Here is a 20429-nt window from a genome sequence, read left to right on the forward strand (position 1 = left end):
AAAGTGAACACTTGCACAGAAACTCTTTTCTGGACAAGGCAATTTGTTCTGCAATATCAACATTGCGAACATGTTCTACTACTTGCTGTCAGCTTCCTCACAAGCAAATAATTCCCATTTTACAGAATTATCTATGTAAATCTGTATGATTTTCATATACTACATAAACATTACAAACTGTTTACGTAGACCAACATGGTCTATGACTTAAATAAACTGTCTTTATGACAAGCGTCTGACTACAGTCAGCATCTTCTACTACTAGACAGATTTTTTTGAAGTATGTAAATTGAGAAACCATTTTGACTGATGAAAGAGCACATGCTAATCTATTTTAATTAGGAAGTCACCTCCAACATAATACTGAGAAGCTTAACATGTTTTTTCAGCCTGCTCTGAATGGAACCAAACATTAGTAAATACACTGACAGTTTTGGGTACTGGATCATTCCAAACCATATCACCATATTTTTTTTGTTGATTACTAACTTGTTAATACCGAGTGATAGCCCTTCCCACTTAACCTCTTGGAAAAGAGGAAGTAACAGGTTACGCATGCTTTACTGAGAAATAGGACTGAGAATGTAGACAACATCTGAAACAACTGGAAAAACAAACAAATAAAACAAATACTTTCACATTAGATCAATAGTGTGTACTTTCCCATTTCTCCTATATGCATTAAGTATGCCAGGACCAAAAATTTGCTCCTGAGAAAGATACTGACTACAACAACTCAGCTCATATCCATTAAAGTAGAAAAGAATACAGGTTTTTTGCATGTCTCACAGGGTCTTAACTCCAAAAAAGAAAAGCACTTAATGAGCAATTGGTCAAGTGTGAATTTGGACTTAGCACACCTCTGTGCATTTGAGCCACTCCAGAGAATGCTGACCAAGAGATTTTTACATGTCATTAAAGAACAACATACCTTCCAAAGGTTTTAAGAAATTTTCAAATATCATTCCAGCTGATAGGATGGAAGACCATATTTATTTTTACTAGAAGTGAAGGAGAATAGGGGAAAAAAAAATGAAGACTTTTACCACCAGCACACTTACATGTGGATAAAGATGATAATATAGTGTTGATATCATCTCTTGTTCAGTAACAGGGACGATCACCCCCCTTCAAATGAGCTTACTGGAGTAACATTTTCCACAGAACACATACACTTCTGCAGAAGATATGTTACAGTTCCAGACTTGGGAGATATGACTTCCTCCTTTCTCTTGGAGGCTTATATTTCTGAAAGTAACCAGGACTTTGAACAGGGGCGTTAAGCATTCAAGTTTCCATTTCCTGAGATTTCAAGTGCTATCCTGTAAAACAGCAGCAGCTTAGCAGGGAGAAAAAGAGAAACATTTTTTAATCATTCTTTGAGGACCATTCCCTGCCAAAGCCATGAGATTAGATACTAGAAAATCGTGATAAATATAAAAAAAATGGTTTTGCTAGTTACAGTACACAGGAATGACTGATGCAGGCTTGTACTTATTAGGTGTAAAACATGCTTGTGTGCTAGAAAATCCTTCTTTTCCCCAAAAGCGATTAGGTAGGGGAGCACGGTTGTGCAAACAAGGTGGCCAAGATCTTATTCCCCCAGTAAGAAAAGATGAGGTAAATTTATTTCTTCCACACATGCTCACCAGGATACAATTTGAGTGTGGAGAACTAGCTCTCTCTTCAATTCTATGCAGAAGCAGTGAAGCAACAAACTTTACTTTTTCCATGCTGCAGAGGCAAAGTCGACCTGCTAAAAGAAAAGCTGTTTCCCCTAAAGCTTTTACAAGTATGGGGGGGGGGGGGGTGGGTGGGAAAGACACATCACATACCAAGTACCTGAACTGCCATGAGGACTTTCAAGAGACAGTAACAGAACAGGTTACTGTGTACCACTCCCTCTAAGGAAAACAATGCAGGTTGCAACAGTACTGTCGGCAGGTAGCTGCAAATTCAAAGATAAAACCATAATGACACTTCTCTCAAAGGTTCTTGTAACTATAAGCACTAGGGAAACTTGTTAGTTTGATTTCAGAAACCCAAATTGCAGTTCAATTCTAAAGCAAGCCAGTTTCCATGGGAGAAAAATTCTAATTAATAAACTTCCTACAGTGTGCTGGGAGGCCAGTGACTCTAAAGAAAACTAAACGAGATCTCACTGTAGACCAGCAAGTACAGTGTAGACTAGCAAGTACAGAAAGAAGTTTTGGCAGAGATACCAAGGAGCTTTATATTATAAAAGAAATACTAAAATAATGAAAACTGGCAGAGGAACACTTAAAAAGCATTAAGGAATATTGACACTCAAATTGGAAGTAAAATATTGGTACAGAAGAGACTAGCAGAAAACAAAACTGTTCTGTGTTCATTAACCAAGCAACACAGAACGCAGAGTCAGATCCAGTATAATCTTTCCTTCAAGTTATTCTGAAAACACTCAAGGGTGTAGGAAGGAATAAGATGAACAAAGCTTTTTTTTTTCCAAAATATATAAATATGCATAGAACTGATACAGAACAGTATATTAATTTTTAAACCCAAACTTTAATCTTTCTGAAACAGCTCTTAAGATTACAGAAAGTAAACTAAGATCAAAAATGTAAGGTACTGTACCATAGCAAGAACAGTAACAGGAGTGCCACATGCAAATTTTAGCAGCCAAAATGAAAGGAAAAAGTACTGAAAGTTTGCTCATTAACTACAGCTGTATCTGAAGATGAGGCAAGGAGGAATACAAGATACTTCTCTTTACAGAAACTCCACAATTTTTTCTAAAGAAAATAAACATCACACAGCTCTCTTTCACTGACACAGGCTTTACAAAACAAATTCTTGTAACTGCTGTAATCAGTAATGAAATCCAGCCAAAATTTGTCATTTTAAGAGTACAGATGAAAATGTAGAACCAAATAGCAGCTCAAGATAAATTTCATCAAGAAACTAGAGATGGCAGCAAAGTCTCAAGCTATCAGTTGAGAGTAAAACTTAAATTAAAAGGAAAGTACTGAATAATTCTTACAGCCTTGTTCAAACAGTAAACATTTCAAGTTGGCTTTCTCTTTTTCCTTTTCCTTGAACAGTGACAATACAGAAAAAAAAAAAAGGAAACCCACTAGAAAGAAAAGGTATAAACCACAGTAAGACTTCACTTTCAAACACAAGGACTTCACAGATCAATCTTCAGCACATATCAGAAAAAAAACATTTTTAAGCAGCTTTCAAGAAAAGATGCACATTTAAATCTATCATGTATCAATGTACTCAGAAGTCACCACTGATTTCTGAGTGTTCCAATCATGTATCTGAAACCACATTTCACGAATGCATTATTCTCATGCTTTTGCTCAGCTTTGCAACCCTAATGAATACTGAAAAATCTGGTACAGGCTCAGTTGCAGGAAAAGAATTCACACCTCTTAGTCTTCTGCAACACCTAGTTTTTTTAAAAAAATACATTATTAGTATAGGAAACTAAGTTCTATTCTGAAAAATAGCAAATATTCAGGGAAAGAATCACAAAAGTTTCACAAAGTGATCTCAGATTTTTGCTAAACTGCCTCCTGAGAATCCTCTAAAATGCTACACACTTCTGGGTTTGCTATTTAATTCTAAAAGAAAAGGATCATCACATAATGAAAAGTTCTGTCTCAACAGCAACAAATAGCTCAGTATCTCACAACTAAGGAAAACACCAAAACCAACAGTTCTGCTACATATTTTGTCAAGCTACTAACTGTGACATGTTCTCAGAACCAAACTGTCAGTCCATGTCCAGTGCAGCAGCATCTGCTACTCTCTCATCAATGCTTGGAACACTCACTCTGAAACTGGGAGGCACATATTCAAGTCCTTCCCTAACACGCAGCACCTGAAAAAACACTCACCAGAATACATGAGAAACAAAGGTATTCTTCTCAGCACTGCTGGCTGTTGTTTTATGGAAATATTTAATATTCACCAGACCACTAAGAAGGGAAAAGCAACATCCACGATGATCATACTCACTAAGCAAAAAGAAATCCGATTCCCAGTCCCTGTTGTGAGAATTTTATTTCATACACACAAGAAAACCAACTCTACAGCCAGCAATCTATTTGAAAACATTCCTAACCAGCACAGCAAACAGACAATTCAGACTTTTGAACACTTTAAACTAAAAAACTAAGAATTCAAGAAAGATAATATGTCTGCAAGAGTTCAGAAAGTATCCTGCCTCAATGACAGCTATGAAGTATTCAATACTTTCCAATTGGAAGTGCCTGCAGCTGAATAAAAAAAAAAAAAAAAGGACACACTCAAGATCTAAGATTAGAGAAAGAGCTCCTGATATTTTAAGCACCCTGTTTACTTTAAGAATAAAGAAGACAGAGGAACATGTTTTAAAGACAATTGAACCTTAAGGGCTGAACATCCGAGAAACCTATCCAACAGGTAACCATTTTTTCATAGAGGGAAAAAAAAACAAACAACCCAAAACCAAACAAACCAACCCAAAATATAAATAATAAATAAAATCTTAAGCTGTAACTGAGCAAAACAGTTCTGTCTGACCTTCAGTTTGAAAGCCCCTTTTGTTGCTTTCATCTCTCTGGTGCCAAAGCTCTGGAATTAAGACACTTGTAGGAACACACTAAAGAAGAGATTAGCTCTCGCTTGGGGGTTATAGAAAGAAAAACAGTGTTTTCTGTAAGCCGAAGTTGGTACTTTTAAATCTAAATGATCTAGATATACTAATAGAGAACTTTTCCTTTTTCTTTTTTTTTTTTTTTAAAAAAAAAGGAAGGAGAGCAAATATCTTAATTGAAACAAGTTCTTAACTAATGCAGTACGTTTTAGATTTAGGTTTAGAGCAAAACAAAATCTGAAGAAAAAGGTAGCTCAGGAACATTCTGAATTTCTTCAATTTTCCTAAATATCTTATCATTACTTTTGCACACAATCACACCAGAACCAGCAGAAACACAGTGAGATTTGGCTTCTATAAAAATTAGAAGCACTCACAAATGTTAAGCATGTTTGTGGTTCAGAGTACATCCAACTGTTAATATTCAAGTCCTGAAGGACCAAACAAAATACATGCACACTTCAAAAGCATCTAACCATGTCATAAGCTAATATGCTTCAAAGACTTAGTTCAAACATTCAAAAAACACAAATCCCACATTCACACTTTGCCTTCCTAATTTTAATTTGACTCTATTGTGTATTCAATTTAAATCCTAAATAAGGTGAGGTCCTGACAAAGTTAGTGCTTAGTTTTAATTATGAGGAATGTCTATGTGTATAGAAAGAAGGAAGAAGCAAATTAATAACATAAAAGCAACTAAGTGTGACTTTTGTGTGTGTATGAGTAATTTTTGTTAATTTAAAACTTATTTTTTCCTTCAAACAAACAAACAAAAAACAAAAAAAAACCAAAGCAAACAAAAAACTCTTTCCCTTTCCTTACTATTTTTGGATTACTGCAGAAAAGAGCCTGGAAACTATCCTTCTGTTTAACATACAAAAAAGCCAAATATGCTTTACAAAAAGCAACAACAAAGCGTTATATGATGTGGCCTTAGTAGTTCATTGTTGTCAAAGGTGAGAAGCAGGAAGTTGTCCTGCATGCTTCTCTCCCTCCATTCCTAAATTTTCTACCTTGAGCTAGCCCTGACTGCATTGTAGGTCTTGTCAAGCCAGTGAAATCAGCAGAATAACAACCCATTCAACAACTAAATATTTTCATAGTCCACCTGGCTTATATAGATCAGATGAATACTAAAGCTGGCATAGAGGAAGGGTATCACAAGGCATGAAACCACATAATTAGAGCAAGATCTCCCTCTTCCAGCAGCAGCAAACTTAATTCAGCTCACATCATAATTGAACTCATATGCTCACAGTGCCTCACACAGAGGCAAAAAGAAGAGAAAGGCTAATACTACCATGTTTACAGAATCTACAGACCAGCTATAAGTAGATACTGCATTCCTCTGGAATCATGGTATTCTTAAAAAGGCTTCAGGATTATGGAGATGCAGGATTTAACCTCAATTCCCTTAACCTCAATTAGCTGCCTTCTAGTTAGACCAGTGCTGGCCAAACAGATGTTTTCTCTAAAGCCATCTGAACCCAACCTATCTCATCCTGCTAGATTCAAGTTCAACCCTAGCAAACCTGAAGTGTTCCACAAAGATCTGCTCTGTTCTAGGAAGTTACTAGGTCAGATCAGTATCAATGCAGGAAAGATCCTATTACTAAAATAAATCATTCCCTACATTTTTTATTTTTTTTTTGTAATCTTCTCAGGCTACCCCCATCCCTACTCCCTAGATTGCCTTTTCACAACCAGTAAGAGGGGGGTGGAGGGAAGGTTTGGAGAGGGAAGTAGGATTACCTCATTTGCTTCCTCACTGTCCCTTCCACTTACAGGTGTACAAATGTCTCTAACCAAATGTAAATCAGTGCTTTCCTACTGTTCAGAACTGTTTCCCTCTGTTCAGTATCCAGAACAACATCTGGAGACAAAGAAGAAAAAAAAAAAAGAGAGAAGAGAAAAAAAAAAAAAAAAAGAGAGAAAAGTGGGCAGCTGACCACTACATTTGCAGCAACAGCTGCAGCATTTCCCCGGAGCAGGGTGGAAGTAAAGTAATAGGAGACTATTTTGACTGGCTTCTCCAAGCTCGAACATCAGGAAAGCAGTCAAAGGTTTTATTCATAGACACTCTCCCCAAAATAAAACTGGGAGAATAAAGAAGATAGAGAAACATGGCTGAAGACCTTGTCAGGACAAGTTAAACTTCTCTTCAGGAGAAATACTAAGAACTTTTCTCTTTTGGTTTGTGGTTTTTGTTTGGTTTTGCTGGTTTGTTGGTATTTTGTGTGCATTTGGGTTTTTTCCCCCTCTTGAAAGAGCAATGAACGAGGGACTACCTTTGTACAGATTGCTTTTATTTTTTTTCCTCTTTAAAGACGACAGATTTAATACTGGGAAAATCCATAATGACTTCTGAAAGCACAAAAAATAAATGGATACTTCACATACTCACATAAGAAGACATCTAGAGATGGATTTCATAAAGTTCTGAATAACTTAAAGGCCACTCTACCTGCAAAGCCTCAGCCAAGACATTTTCTCCTACCCCTAGAGCTCTTTGGATCAAAAATTTTGAAATGTGAACTACCTTCCAAACCCTGGTAACAGTGACTTTAAATGAAGTTACCCAAGAACCATGTGTTTCCTAGAAAAGGAACACTTTAAAATTGTTTCTCATTCTCAAATACAGCAGAACTAACATTTTAATGAGATAAAACTAGTTTTTCAGCTGAGCTGAAAGTGCTTCCTAAAGAAATGAACTGAAACAGAACATATTTTATACCAGTTTAAATGCCCACTTACACCCAAGCTTCTACTTCTAAAAATTTTGTTCAGAAGCAAGTTCTTTACAACTTTCTTAATTCACATATCCCAGGAAATGTACTCAGCATTAAATGCTAGGAGTAACTGCTTATATCTAGCTAGAAAATGGGGATGTCAAGGAAAAATGAAATTGGAGTACCTGCAAGCAGTTACGTATGCCACTGGGTAGCCAAAGAAGCAAGCGAAGGAGCCACGTGAAAATCTATTTAACCAAATGCTATTTATAAACCTACGGTGGAAGGAAAACACACAGAACTTAAGGGGCACACAGTGAACTTTGTAAGTGTATAAGAACTGAAAACATCAAAGTCAATACAGCAATTGATAAAATATTGACAATACAAGAATACTGACACATCCTGAGACTGGAAGGAAAGTACAGCCCCATTGTACCTTGAATATTGCAATAAAAGTCTGAAGGTACATAGTAACTTTCTGGCTACCCCTGCTCACACTATTTTAGCAAAAAGATACGAAAGTAAAAGAACAAGGCACTTGTTAACCAAAGTACAGTCACTTCTGTCATTTGAGAATACATTAGGAAATAGTTCTTGGTCCTTTTAGTCCTGAATTTATGCTGTAACACATTTCTAGTTGTTTCTCTGAAAAAGACATCTTTGCTTCTCATACAAACTGAAGTGAAAAATTAAACCCTTACTATGATGCAAAGGTCTTTTATGGTCAAGCTCCAAAAATTATTCCAAACACTATTTAGCTGTTTTCATTTCAGAAAAAGATACTGGCTAAGAATGGGGCTTAAACACTAGTAACATTACTGTAACAGAAACACCAAAGCTTGTGGTGCACTTCTTTTTCTGACAAGGGAGGCATTATTTTCCCCAACAGACATCTCCCAAGAAAGACTATAACTCACTCTGAATACAGCAGAAGTTTATTATAAGAAGCTACTAACCTAACACTCTAAAAAACAGTTCAGTTTACAGCTACATTGAAGGTTCTCTCTTCCCACGCTTTCGATGCCTCGCCTAGGTGTCCCCTTACATGCATATCTGACATACGCAAAGAAAAAGAAAAGGGTTTCTTGAGGTTCTTGCTGTGGGTATATTAACTGATTGGTACACTATCTTCAGAGATCAGTCTAACTTTTTAAACGACTAGGGATGACAATCCTGGCCACACATTAATGTATCCGGTAGACGCTATTAAAAAAACAAAAAAAAGTACTCACTACTGGAAAGGGACAATTCATAGTTATTTTTATCAACTCCAAATTTGGCATAAAACACCTACTTTTAAGGACAACCACTTAGAATTCTGCAGTCACCACTCTTTAGATGATGCTCTACAGGTTTCTGAACAGTGATCTTTGGAAACATCATATTAGGATTAATACTGCTTCATTGCCTTTCATTGTAGTGACATCTGTATGAGATTATAAAAAGGCCACTGTATCAGACAGAGAGCCAAGCAGATGAGTTTCTATTGACATAAAATGTGTCTTTTCTTTCCCTAATATTTCTTTATCCTAGAGCATTTTATCTCAAGCATTGTATTTGATTGAAGTGATTATTGGGGATAAAGGCCCCATTCTTGAAGGCAGCAAAGTTTCACACTATTTTAATAAAAAGATCAAACTCTTGGAAATCCTCAAGACAAGGTAGCTTTTTTTTTTCTGTCCCACAACTTTTTACAGACAGCTGCTCCAGAATCTCAGAAGTAAATTGGCCTGAAATCTTCTAATTTTCAGTCTCAAACTACTCAGGACTAATCTACACACATTTGCTCATCTGCTCTTACCTTCAACGGCTTCCTTCTCTTAGGTGTTTAAGCACAAAAACGTATTTGTAAAGCCCTTGCACGATCTTTCTCAGTTTGCATTTTCCTAGATCAAGTTCCTTCAAACCTCTGTCTTAAGCAAGGCTCTACTTCCCAGTCATTACAGTGGTCTTGTTCACACCATATGGATTTATGTAAGAATGCAGCTGCTTATCAAAACAGCACTAGAAAAAGCAACAGAAATGGAGAGTACTGATTAAAATGTTGTAGTCTGCAACCAGGTATATTATTCGCTGTTCAGCCACAGTTGAACCTCTTAAGTATAAACAAGTCACTATTAAAGTTTCAATCCATAGCAGAGCAACTTAGCTAAGGAGATATTCTAGCAACTACATACTTCAAACAATCTAACATTATTTTCCTGAAGCAATGCACATTATGACCTCATGCTTAAATCAAATATTCATTATCATCTATTACACTTAAACACTGTAATACAGAAACCAGTGTACTAATAAAACATTCTCGTCTATTTCAAACAGTCTTAAAAACCCCTCAAAAGCTAAACTAGACAAATCACTTTCCATGTTCCAGAGAAGTTCTCTTGCATCTCCCCACTTTCCAAACAGTGACATAACACAGCTGTTTCACATTTTCATTTGGTTTGTCAAAATTATACCCATCAGTTACCTGCATCACTTCACCAGGAGATGCAAAATTTCAACAGTGTATACAGAAAAAGTACATTTGATAGTGAACACTATTCTCACTCCTGTGCAGAGAAAATGAAGGCAACAATGAAAAGAAAGTATCACTGAAACCATCAAAATACTTCTAGATAGTTTTGTTATCACAATACTTCAAATTATAAACATTTTTCCTTGGGCAAGGAATCCATGAGCTCTCTCCTTTCTTTCCTAAGGACTCCCAGTCTAAAGCATAAAGCATCCCCATGTCAAGGCAAGAGCTTAGGATGGAACTGCAACCACCATCCTCTTGCCTAACTTCAACAGGATACAAGCCTTCATACTTTAATACAAAACAACCCCGTCCTCTGTCCTGCCTAAAGACCTTGTATCCTCCTGCACATCTTTCGCAGTGTTCCAGCAGCGCTAGTAGGCTGCTGAAGAGAAACACCTGCAGGCTTCAGGCACTTAAACTCCTCTTTACTAGATGAGCCCAAGCAGAGAGAATTATCCTATCACAGGGGAAGGAGGGATGAAAACAAACTAAAATCCTCAAGCATGCAGTGCAGCAAAGGAACAGACTGATCCCAGATGTATTGCAGAAAACATCCTGAAAACTACAATAGTAGTAGCACCGATCATCACATTATACTTTGCTACTAAAAAAATCCACACTACTACTATGCACAATGATTGTTCATATATAATTCACCAATGGAAGGCAAAATTACAAAAATTACACTTTAAGTGACAATATGAAGACTAACGATTTCAACTGGGATCAATGCCCTTTTTAACAAGAGTAAACATTTATCAACTTCATCACACACTATTTACAACTAAAAATGTGGAGAATATTTTAAGCAGCCTGCAATCCTTTACAGGATATAAAACTTTTGCTATGTGTATGTGGAGCTCGTATGACCAGTTTTCACCTCAGATGAATACCCAAGACGTTTCAACACTATACCTACTATGTTTTATAAACAAATAAATGCATTTTTCAGAGAAAGTGTTAATAAAAAAATTAAGTAGTACACTTAGAATGACTATCTGTGAACTGTCAATCAAATGCATGGTGTGATCGACATAACAAAAGGCTTTAATATTTTAGACTATGTACTTATCCAACCCTATTCTACAATTCTATGATAATGTACAGGAATAACCTCTTCAAAGTCACCTGGAAGAAAGTCTAGGGGAAAAAATGGCACACCTGTGTTTTCTATCACTACCAGTTTGTGTTTTTCACCACCACCTGTTATCCCGAGATACATTAACATATTTTTGAAGGCCAGTGTAGAAATCCCAATTTACTTCTTGCTTGAAATGCGTTTGTGTCAGTCAAGTTGGAAGACAAGACAGTAAACTCAGAACATAACACACCTGGAAAAATAAAGCTGCATGACTAATGACAGGATCATAAATGCCACTTTAAAAGTTCAACAAGAAACTGGTATTGTTATTCCAATTTTTATCTCCATATAGCTTTCAGCAACAGAAAGGTATACTGGAAATATATGGAAATGAAGATCTCATTTTTATTTAATTTTTTTTCTCTAAAGGAGACAAACTAAAAGTTCCCTTTATCCCTCCTGGCCTTTCTTTTCAATATGAAAAATGCATGCTTGCAGAACCTAAACACATTAAATGTCACACGATAAACAGTTTATCATTGTCACACCAATCAATTCATTCATATACGATTATATTGGAAGTGTTCCACACTCCAGCACACCAAAAGCTATTATCACTGCATTTACACAAAGGAAGTCTTACCAGTTTATTATATTTTAAAGTGTTCAAAGTTTATCCTGAAGATCAGAATATGCCTCAACAAATTGGACTGCATACTGTCAGCTAAGAAACTATCACCTTACTTAGCTTCTGAATCGCATGGGAACTTCGACTAAATATTCAGTTATTTTACAGGCAAAGATCTCTTTCCCACACCCTTTGTGAAAATACCTTTTACTACCTTACATGACAGTGGTAACCACCTATTCAGGAAAGATAAATTACCTGGTTAAATATTTCATGTGTCTGAAACACAAATCAGGGCCAGATGTGCTATTTGCAAGAATTAAATTACTGTATCAATCAATGATAAATCACAAAAATGTGCAGACATTTAGTGGATGTTTCACTGAAAGAGGTTTAGTAAGATGCATATGTAGCAATTGAAAGCAGATTTACAGCATCTTTCCTCAAGTTGCTTCCAGGCTGCCAAGGTGGTACCCAAAATCTGTAAGCTAAATTAAGGTGCTGCATTCCTGGTTCCCTGGAATTCACCTGCACAGTATTGCAACGAAATAGGAATTACTCCTTATACAACTGTTCATGAAACTGTGTATTTATTTTAACTGCCTTTTTTTTTTTGGAGGACTGACATGACATCTGTGCGGAAAAGCCTGAGCAATCACAACGAGCTATCAGCCCTTCTCACCATCACTGCTGCTATTTTCAGTGATCCACCCTGTTTTTGCCACAGTACTCTTGGCGGCATTATGCTACTGTGATTCAGTATTTATCTGTTACATCTAGTTACATCACAACGCTATCTATACTACCAAAATGTCATGTGGAACTTCTGCAGCTAATACCAAACCCACAGTTTTTGAGCACTTTCTTCAAAATTCTCAGATCACAAAACAAAAAAGCCATTTGAGGTGTGCAAACATCTGGACTCCTGTGAATCATCCATTCTCTAAACGGGTATGCGGTCACACATAATCACTGCACCTTCTTTCTAACAATAATTAGGTATGAATAAAACTGTGTGTGAACTGCAGTGGTTAGCATAAAACCACTCGTAAAAGGAGCGTTCCAAAAATTGTCCTCAAAACATGCTTAATAACTGAGTTTTGTTTCTGAGCTACAGAAGCTCCTCACCAACAATCAGCATTACACTGAAGCAATTGCTTACCGACTATGGCAGCAAACAAGGCCCTTTAAGCTCAATGTATTAAAAAGTTGTGTTGAGAGATGTAGCAATACATTGTGAAATGACAGAATTGAGTGCCAAAACTTCTGCTGACAACAAAGTCACCTGCCAAGTCCAAGACTCACATTTTCATATAATCGCCAGGAAAGATTAATCCGAGAATATTTTCAACCCCAGCTTTGAAAGTAGGCAGCACTTGATATAAACTGAAAAGCATACCAGTGGAGAGCAGGCAAGAGAATACATGCAGAAAAAATCCTTTGTTTATAATCAAAACATGGTGAACAATTGGTCATATAAAATTAATTGTCAGAAAGAAAAAACTCCAAACACACTGAATGGTGTCACTACTAAGGCTTCCACAGCAATCTCAGGTTTGGAATCAGAAACACACAGAAAATTACAAAGTCACAATATTGCTACATCTTTCATGTGCATTTTGCAACACAGACACAGCTACAGAAAATATGTGAATGATAACAAATAAATAAAAACGGATTTTGAAACTAAGCAGTCACAAAAATGGGCCAGGAATAGAGTTCAGCTTCAATTCGCTATTACCATATGATCTGGGGGACTCTGTATTTTCTTGGTGCGATTACACCGACTGAGACTTAAAACTGTCATTTCCATTCACCCTGTAACAGTGGCAACCCAAAATAGGCAGCTGGGGAACGCCAGCAACTACCTCAACTCTTAGGCTAGAGGCAAGCCTCGAACATCGGTTTAATAGCAGTTGCATAATAAGACTCAAAAGGCCAAACACTCCTACTGCCTTACACATCTCTATTTCCACACGAATGAGAGTGGAGGGAAAGATCTGGACGAAAACCGAGCACTACCCGAGCTGCCACTAACAAGCTGGTTATTATGCAGCATAGGAGAGGAAAAAACAACACCTGGCGCACCAACATGCAGACACCCAGTGAATAGGTGGATCTACGGAGAGATATCTTCCCTTTCCCTTCCCCAATAGGCAATCCTTGATGGGTGTGCCGGGAATGGGATATAGGGGGGAGGAGAAGAAAGGGGTGGGAAGTGGTTGCCGCTTGCTGCAGCCAGCCTGAGCGACGGTTAGGTGGTTAATCATGGTGGCTGAGGAAACACCGGGTCACTTCTCCCCTTTCCGCCTCCCTTGTCATAACGACGGTGGGCAGCGCGGCGGAGACACCCGCCGTGCCAACGCCGCCAGCCGAGGCAGGAACGACCGGGACCCGGCGCCGCTCGCACGGACCCGCCGGCGGCAACTCAGGTGGGTCCCGGGCAGAGAGAGCATCCCTCAGCCCCCGCGCCCGGCGGGAGGGGCCCGGGGCACCGCCGCCCCCTCCCCCGCTCCGCCCGGCCCTGCCCGCCTCCCGCTACCCGCGGGACTCACTTGCCGATCACCTCGCAGAGCTCGTACACGTCCTCGAAGAGCACGTCGTCGTCGGCCATGGTCCGGGCCGGGGGGATCAGCCCGAGAGGCGGCGGCCCCGGGGTGGGGGAGCGGGGGGGAGGGAAGAAGGAGGGAGAGGGGCGAGGGAGGGGGGAGGGGGGACCGCGGGCACGGTCCCCGCCGCGCGGCGCGCTCCCCCGCCGGTCAGCGCCAACCGCCACCACCACGGTAAATCCCAGCCGCTACGGCAGCTCCCGCCGCCCGCCCCGGGGGGCTCCCGCGGCCGCGCCGGGACTCCCCGCTCCTCCTTCCGCGGCCCGCAGCCGCCGCCGCTCCCCGCGCGTGTCACACACTCCGCGACCCCACCTTCCTCCGCCCCCCACCCCCCTCCCTCCCTCCCTCCCCTTCTCAGCCGGCTACTCCCCAGCGGCAGCGGGCGGGCGGGCAGCTCCGGCTTAGTGGGGCGGCGCCAGCTCCATGGAGGGGATCGGCGCGGTGGGGAGCGGGCAGCGCCGTCTCGCTCTCTCGCCGAGCGGGCGGGGGCTGAGAGGGGGGGCGCGTCGGGAGGGAGGATAATGGTGGGAGTGGGAGAGGCGGGGAGCTGCAGGCGCGGCCGTTGATTACGCTCCCAGGCTGGAAGAGGAGGAGAAGCGGCAGCGCCCGCGATAGGCGCTGCCTTTACTGGAGGGCGGGAGCGCGCGCGCGCTCCCCGCCACCGTCACGCAAGGCCGTCACGGCGCGCGCGCGCACGCACGCAGAGCACGCGGGGGGCTGCGTTTGCTTCCGCTCCCTTTCTTCCACCTCCTCCCGCCCCGCCAGAACCGCGAGCGGGGCCACGCCCACCACCCGTTTTGGGGGGGGGGTGGGGGGGTGGTCCGGTGTGCGCAGGCGTGGACTGGGGTGACGTCATGTGCGGGGAGTGGGGTTTGGCAGCGCGGTGGCGGGCGCTGCTGTTGCTGTGTGTGAGGGTGCGGCCGGGCCGGGCCGGGCTCAGGTACCGACCGTCCTTATCTTTTCCTCCGCCGTCCGGTCGTTGAGCAGCAGTGGCTTCGTGCTGGGCTGGTGGCGCGGCCGAAGGAAGGACCGGCGGCCGCGGGGGAGCGCGGCTCTGGGAGCGTTGGCAGCTACGGGGAGGGGAGGCAGAAGGCCTGGTGCGCCCTGAGAGTGTGGCAATGGCTGCCGCTTGGGCAAGGGGAGCAGCGTTTCAGCCGCACGCAAGCGTGGTTTGTAGTGATGGGCGTCCCTTCTCGTTTTCATTGTAGTAATAAAGAACCTCTGTGCACAACTAGGCTTGGAGAGCTTTGTCCAGGGGCGGTTGAAGTGGCTTTTTTTCGGGGGGGGAGGGGGGGGTCGCCTAAGAGTATATAAGCATTTTCTGGAGCACAATTTGAGCATTCGTTGTTCTTAAGAAAACTGTTATCTTCACATTAGCGCTAAAAACAGGGAATAAAAACCTTTCAGAAGTGCTCTCAATGCTCTTCTAGTTGGGCTGTCGTTTCTCTTAGTAGCTACTTTAAAACATCTGAGACACGTGGTGACTTTCAGAATGCTAAGTACTTCATCTGATCTGTGTGTTACATGATTTTTAACATGTTGCAAAGAAAGCTGCCTGTGAAAGTTGCAAGTTGCAGCTGTGTGCTTTCCCAAGCTTTGAATTGTGGTGTTTGTAAAAGAAGGCAAAGCTCTTTAATAGTAATTAGTTGGGAACTATTGCAGTTTACAAATCAAAGCTCTCTTATAGTAATCAGTTGGGAACTACTGCAGTTTACAAAGTGTTTATTTTTTGCCAAAGTACTTTAGCCTATACGCAACTTCTTAAAAGTTATTAACAAAGCTAAATTATACAGTTGTTCCCCACACAGAGGAAAAAAAGCCTGTCACAGCAGAATTACCTGATTAAATGGTTTAAAGGTTAGATTTAAAATGCAGAGCTGACCACACTTCACCAAGAACACCTTGTTCCTGTCTCCAGATAAATTCAAAAGAAAAAAAAAAAATGAAGAAAAGCAGTAAAAGTTACTCCATTTCTCTATTGCACAATGTTAAGATACAAGGTGAGAGACATTCCCGTGAGTCTACGCTCTATGTCATACAAACCTTTTAAAAAGATTTAAACACTCTCTGCTCTTTGGAAAAGCCAATATATTTAGCTTGTTCTCCAGATTTCATGCAGCAAACATGGGTAGATATTTGGCCTCACATAGACCTCACAGCAGTGAGTTTTAGAATATGGGTATTTGCTTATGTTCTTGGCTAAAATTGTCATCTACTATGTATTTCTGGTGTCCTCAACATAAGAAGGACATGGAATTGTTGGAACAAGTCCAGAGGAGGGCCATGAGGATGATCAGGGGGCTGGAGCACCTCCCGTACAAACATAGGCTGGGAAAGTTGGGGTTGTTCAGCCTGGAGAAGAGACGGCTGCATGGAGACCTCATAGCAGCCTTCCATTTTCTGAAAGGGGCCTTCAGGGGTGCTGGAGAGGGACTCTTCATTAGGGACTGCAGTGATAGTACAAGGGGTAACGGGTTAAAACTTACACAGGGGAGATTCAGGTTGAATATAAGGAAAAAATTCTTTACTGTGAGAATGGTGAGGCACTGGAACAGTTTGCCCAAAGTGCCTGTGGCTGCCCCATCCCTGACAGTGTTCAAGGCCAGGCTGGACAGGACCTTGGGCAACCTGGTCTAGTGTGTGGTGTCCCTGCCCATGCCAGGGGTTGGAACTAGATGATCTTAAGGTCCTTTCCAATCCTAACCATTCTACAATTCTACAATCTGACTATATGTGGAGCTGTCAAGTTAACAAGAAATAATTACACAAAGATGTGTGAGAAAGAAGAATGCTCATAGCAGATTCCTTCCCGAGCTGAGGCAAATGCTTCTGCCATCCAGCAATGCCACTTGACAGATGTTTTGCCTCCCTCTGAGTGCTAAGTGCTGAGGGTCGCAATAGGCCACATCACCTCTGTGTGAGAGATTAAACTGGAAACAAGGAATACCAAGCATAACACAAGGGGGGCTTCGAGCCAAAGTGTTGTAGTAGAGCAAACCCTTTAAGACCTTTGCAGGGCGGCTGGGTCCATTTGGGGATGGCACAGAGCATAGGATGGTTTTCTGCTAAGGGATGGGGTTTCACAACACAGGGTTGGAGAGTTGTGATGGAAAAGCAGTTTCTTGGAAGACAGTGAACAAAAAATGGACTTTCATGAAGAGAGGTGGTTCATTTCATTCACTGGCATCTAGCTTCCCTGAAGGGTCCTACTGCCTTTCAGGCTTCCTTTCCCTTCCGTTTATTCCCCTTTCTGGAGCAAAGAAGACATGCTTGTTAAAGCAGCTGTAGCACTTGTTGCTTAGGCTGACATGAAGCAAGACAAATCTGTCAAAGCCTACAAACTCTGTCAGTTGTCCACATTCAGTACAGGGGAAGAGCAAAAATGTGTTTTACCTACCACTGGAGTTGCATGAGAAGAACTTGTCTGAACTGGGATTTGTGTGCAGATCACTGAACCAGCAAAAACAGCGAGGATACCACTGCATCAGCAATTAGTAGAACAAATGAGAAGTATGCTGTAACTCAGGTTCAGATTGAATGGGCTTGACAAAATACGAGCATTAGTTTGCCAGCAGTCAATACCCAGTAATATGACCATCCAAGCAATGCATATACAGACATGTTTGTGATTGTGAACACATGCCTGCAATATAAGAAGGATGTGAACCTGTTGAAGCAAGTCCAGAGGAGGGCCATGAAGATGATCAGAGGGTGGGGGCACCTCTCCTGTGAAGACAGGCTGAGAGAACTCGGCTTATTCAGACTGGAGAAGAGAAGGCTCTGGAGAGACCTAAAGAGGGCCTACAATAAATCTGGGGAAGGACTTTTTACAAGGGCGTGTGGTGATAGATAATGTGGGGGTAGTTTCAAGCTGACAGGAGGGTAGACTTAGATTAGATATAAGAAAGAAGTTCTTCACTGAGGGTGGTAAGGCACTGGAACAGTTTACCTGAAGAAGTTGTGGCTGCCCTGTCCCTGGCAGCGTTCAAGGCCAGGTTGGATGGGGCTTTGAGCAGCCTGGTCTAGTGGAAGGTCTCCCTGCCCACAGTAGGGGGGCTAGAACTGGATAATCTTTAAGGTCCCTTCCCACTCAAAACCATTGTGATCACCATTCTGTGCTGAATTTCAGCTACAAGTTTGAAAGTGATCATTCCCCTTTACCGAGCAGGCATTCTTGTTTTTCACCCACGTATCTAATACATCTTATAGATTCTTGCTTTAATATAAAAGTTTAAGTTCAAATTCTGAAATATGTGTATCTAAGATCTTACTAAAAGTATGTAACAATAATGTTTGTCATACAAGCAGAAGAAACTTTACACTTGAGACCTGGAATGATTTACTGGCAAGGATAATGGTCTGAAAACAGTGCAGGGCATCACTTGTTTCAGGGCTGGAAGAGGGACTTGTTCCTAGGCGAACAGCAAGAAAAAGGCACTGACTATTCACAGGAAGGAAATGCTTTATAATCCCTAGTAGCCTTCCCCAAACCTTTGCCCACTGCCTGTCTGTCAGATTCTGAGATGCTAGGTGAAAGTGTGGTAAACCGCTACTGTTTCATTAGAGTTTATTTTGAAGTCCTAAGAAAAAGCCGAGTGTGGGCTTGAGCACTAGAAGACTATTTCTTAAATTTCACAGGGTTCTCAAGTTTTGTTTGGCTGTGTCCTGTGCAGGGTGTGTACATACAGTCTGCACACTGTTGGTGAGTGTCCATTTAAACCACCACAGTGAGCCATAGAGGAGGTAAGTTTCTTCAAAGTTTGCTTATGGAATTAAAATTATCAGTTAGTTACATCCAAACAGCCCTCATAGTGTTCCCATTTAAAAGTGTGATGTAAAAGCTATGTGACAATGAACAAGACATTTCAATGGTTTGATAGTTAAACCTTCCTACCAAAAAAGGTAGGAAGCACCAAATTCTATGCCTCAGGTTCCAGATACAAGTCATGCCGCACCGTAATTAAGGAGGCTGGTTTCCCATGACTGCATGTCTTAACAGATGAATGATGTTTGTCTAGGAAGATAAATCTCCATTCTTCTCCTTAGTGGAGGTGGTTTTTTTAAGTTCCTCCACGGTGTCAATTCTCCATTGTTCAATGAGAAGTGGACTTTCACTGCCACCATTCCTCATTGAAGACATTATCAGGTCTCTTTATTGCAGCCCCCTATCTTCAAGGAAAGTTGGAGCTTATCTCTGAAATCCGTCCCTTGCCCCCATCTAATTCTGTTGAAAAAGACAACCAGGTCCAAATGTTCCTGGGAAAGATACAGGCTTGTATATACATGTGACCATGGTAAAGCGTAAATGTCATTTCTCAGGCACCAGTTGGCTTATTCTGATGCAACCACCCAGCTGCGAGAGAATGTCAAGTCAAGTAATCAGCTGAGTCGTGGACAAGGAATGGTAAGGGAGAAAGTCACGTTCCTCATCTGTAATTAGACTGTCATCATAATTAAACATAAATTACAGTAACACTGCTGAAGATAGAGAGTAAACTAAACCAAACCTAAGCCTATCTGACACTGCCAAAGAAGCTCATGGTCACCCTTCAGAACTGATTTCTGAAGGTGAAACAGTCTCAGGTAGGAACAACTGGCAACAATAAATAAAAAAAACCCAAACCCATAGAAATTACACAATCCCCACTTAGTGGAGTTGCTTTCTTCACTTTTCCTTGCCATTCTGATTATTTTCCACTTCCTTGTTTACTGTGTACCTGTGAACAATCTTGATTGTATTACTGGAGGTGCTTATTTCTTTCTCACCAGCTGCAACTTTTCTTCATTAATGGCTATGGATTAAATAATAAGAATTGTGGAAGAAATCTCTCCATGTTGCATTTATTAAAACTTTTTAAAATTAAAAAGAGCTTACAAGATATACAGGGGATAAAACAAAGTAATAAAAACAACACATAATTTGGGTTATCTTTTGTTCACTATCCTAAGCAGAAAATTGCAACCATATGCTACAGTTGTGCACCTATGTACAGAAAAATAATTAAAAATCACATCACAAGAATAATACCAGAATGCTACATACTAGCACTGAAACAAAACCAACAAACAACAACAGACCACCTTGTGTTTTCCTTTTATATCTTTCTTTTCTTCTTTGTTGCATTTCTTGCCCTGTTACTATGTTTTGCAGAAATGTATTAAGCTCTTTTGAGTAGACAGGTGCCACCCTAATAGTTAAGAACTCCAGAACGGCCCTGCAAGGCAGAG

At 40.9% G+C, this 20429-nt stretch overlaps 1 protein-coding gene and 2 long non-coding RNA genes across 13 annotated transcripts in view; all 3 read right to left on the minus strand.

Moving 5' to 3' along the window:
* Positions 1 to 14885, minus strand: part of CASK (calcium/calmodulin dependent serine protein kinase) — a 200331-nt gene extending 185446 nt beyond the window's left edge. For 6 of the 11 annotated variants that reach the window (XM_062624830.1, XM_062624828.1, XM_062624826.1 and 3 more), the window contains exon 1: positions 14148 to 14884. In XM_062624830.1, coding sequence (XP_062480814.1) covers positions 14148 to 14206 — 59 coding nt within the window. In that variant the 5' untranslated portion in view covers positions 14207 to 14884. Of the gene's footprint in view, positions 1 to 11850; positions 12121 to 14147 lie in introns of all 11 variants that reach the window. The other 5 variants (XM_062624827.1, XM_062624821.1, XM_062624825.1 and 2 more) reach the window with 3 other exon arrangements.
* Positions 34 to 8550, minus strand: LOC134166819 (uncharacterized). Its single transcript, XR_009966010.1, has 3 exons — positions 8319 to 8550; positions 7545 to 7634; positions 34 to 1339 (listed from the first exon to the last, which is right to left on the minus strand). It is a non-coding gene; the product is annotated as an uncharacterized LOC134166819 (long non-coding RNA).
* On the minus strand, positions 8582 to 11844 carry LOC134166818 (uncharacterized). Its single transcript, XR_009966009.1, has 3 exons — positions 11012 to 11844; positions 9833 to 9914; positions 8582 to 9366 (listed from the first exon to the last, which is right to left on the minus strand). It is a non-coding gene; the product is annotated as an uncharacterized LOC134166818 (long non-coding RNA).
* Positions 14886 to 20429: the final 5544 nt, after the last annotated feature.

Source organism: Pezoporus occidentalis, unplaced genomic scaffold, assembly GCF_034315485.1.
Source record: "Pezoporus occidentalis ecotype Australia unplaced genomic scaffold, CSIRO_AGI_Poc_V1 ctg272, whole genome shotgun sequence".
NCBI classification, from domain to species: Eukaryota; Metazoa; Chordata; class Aves; order Psittaciformes; family Psittacidae; genus Pezoporus; species Pezoporus occidentalis.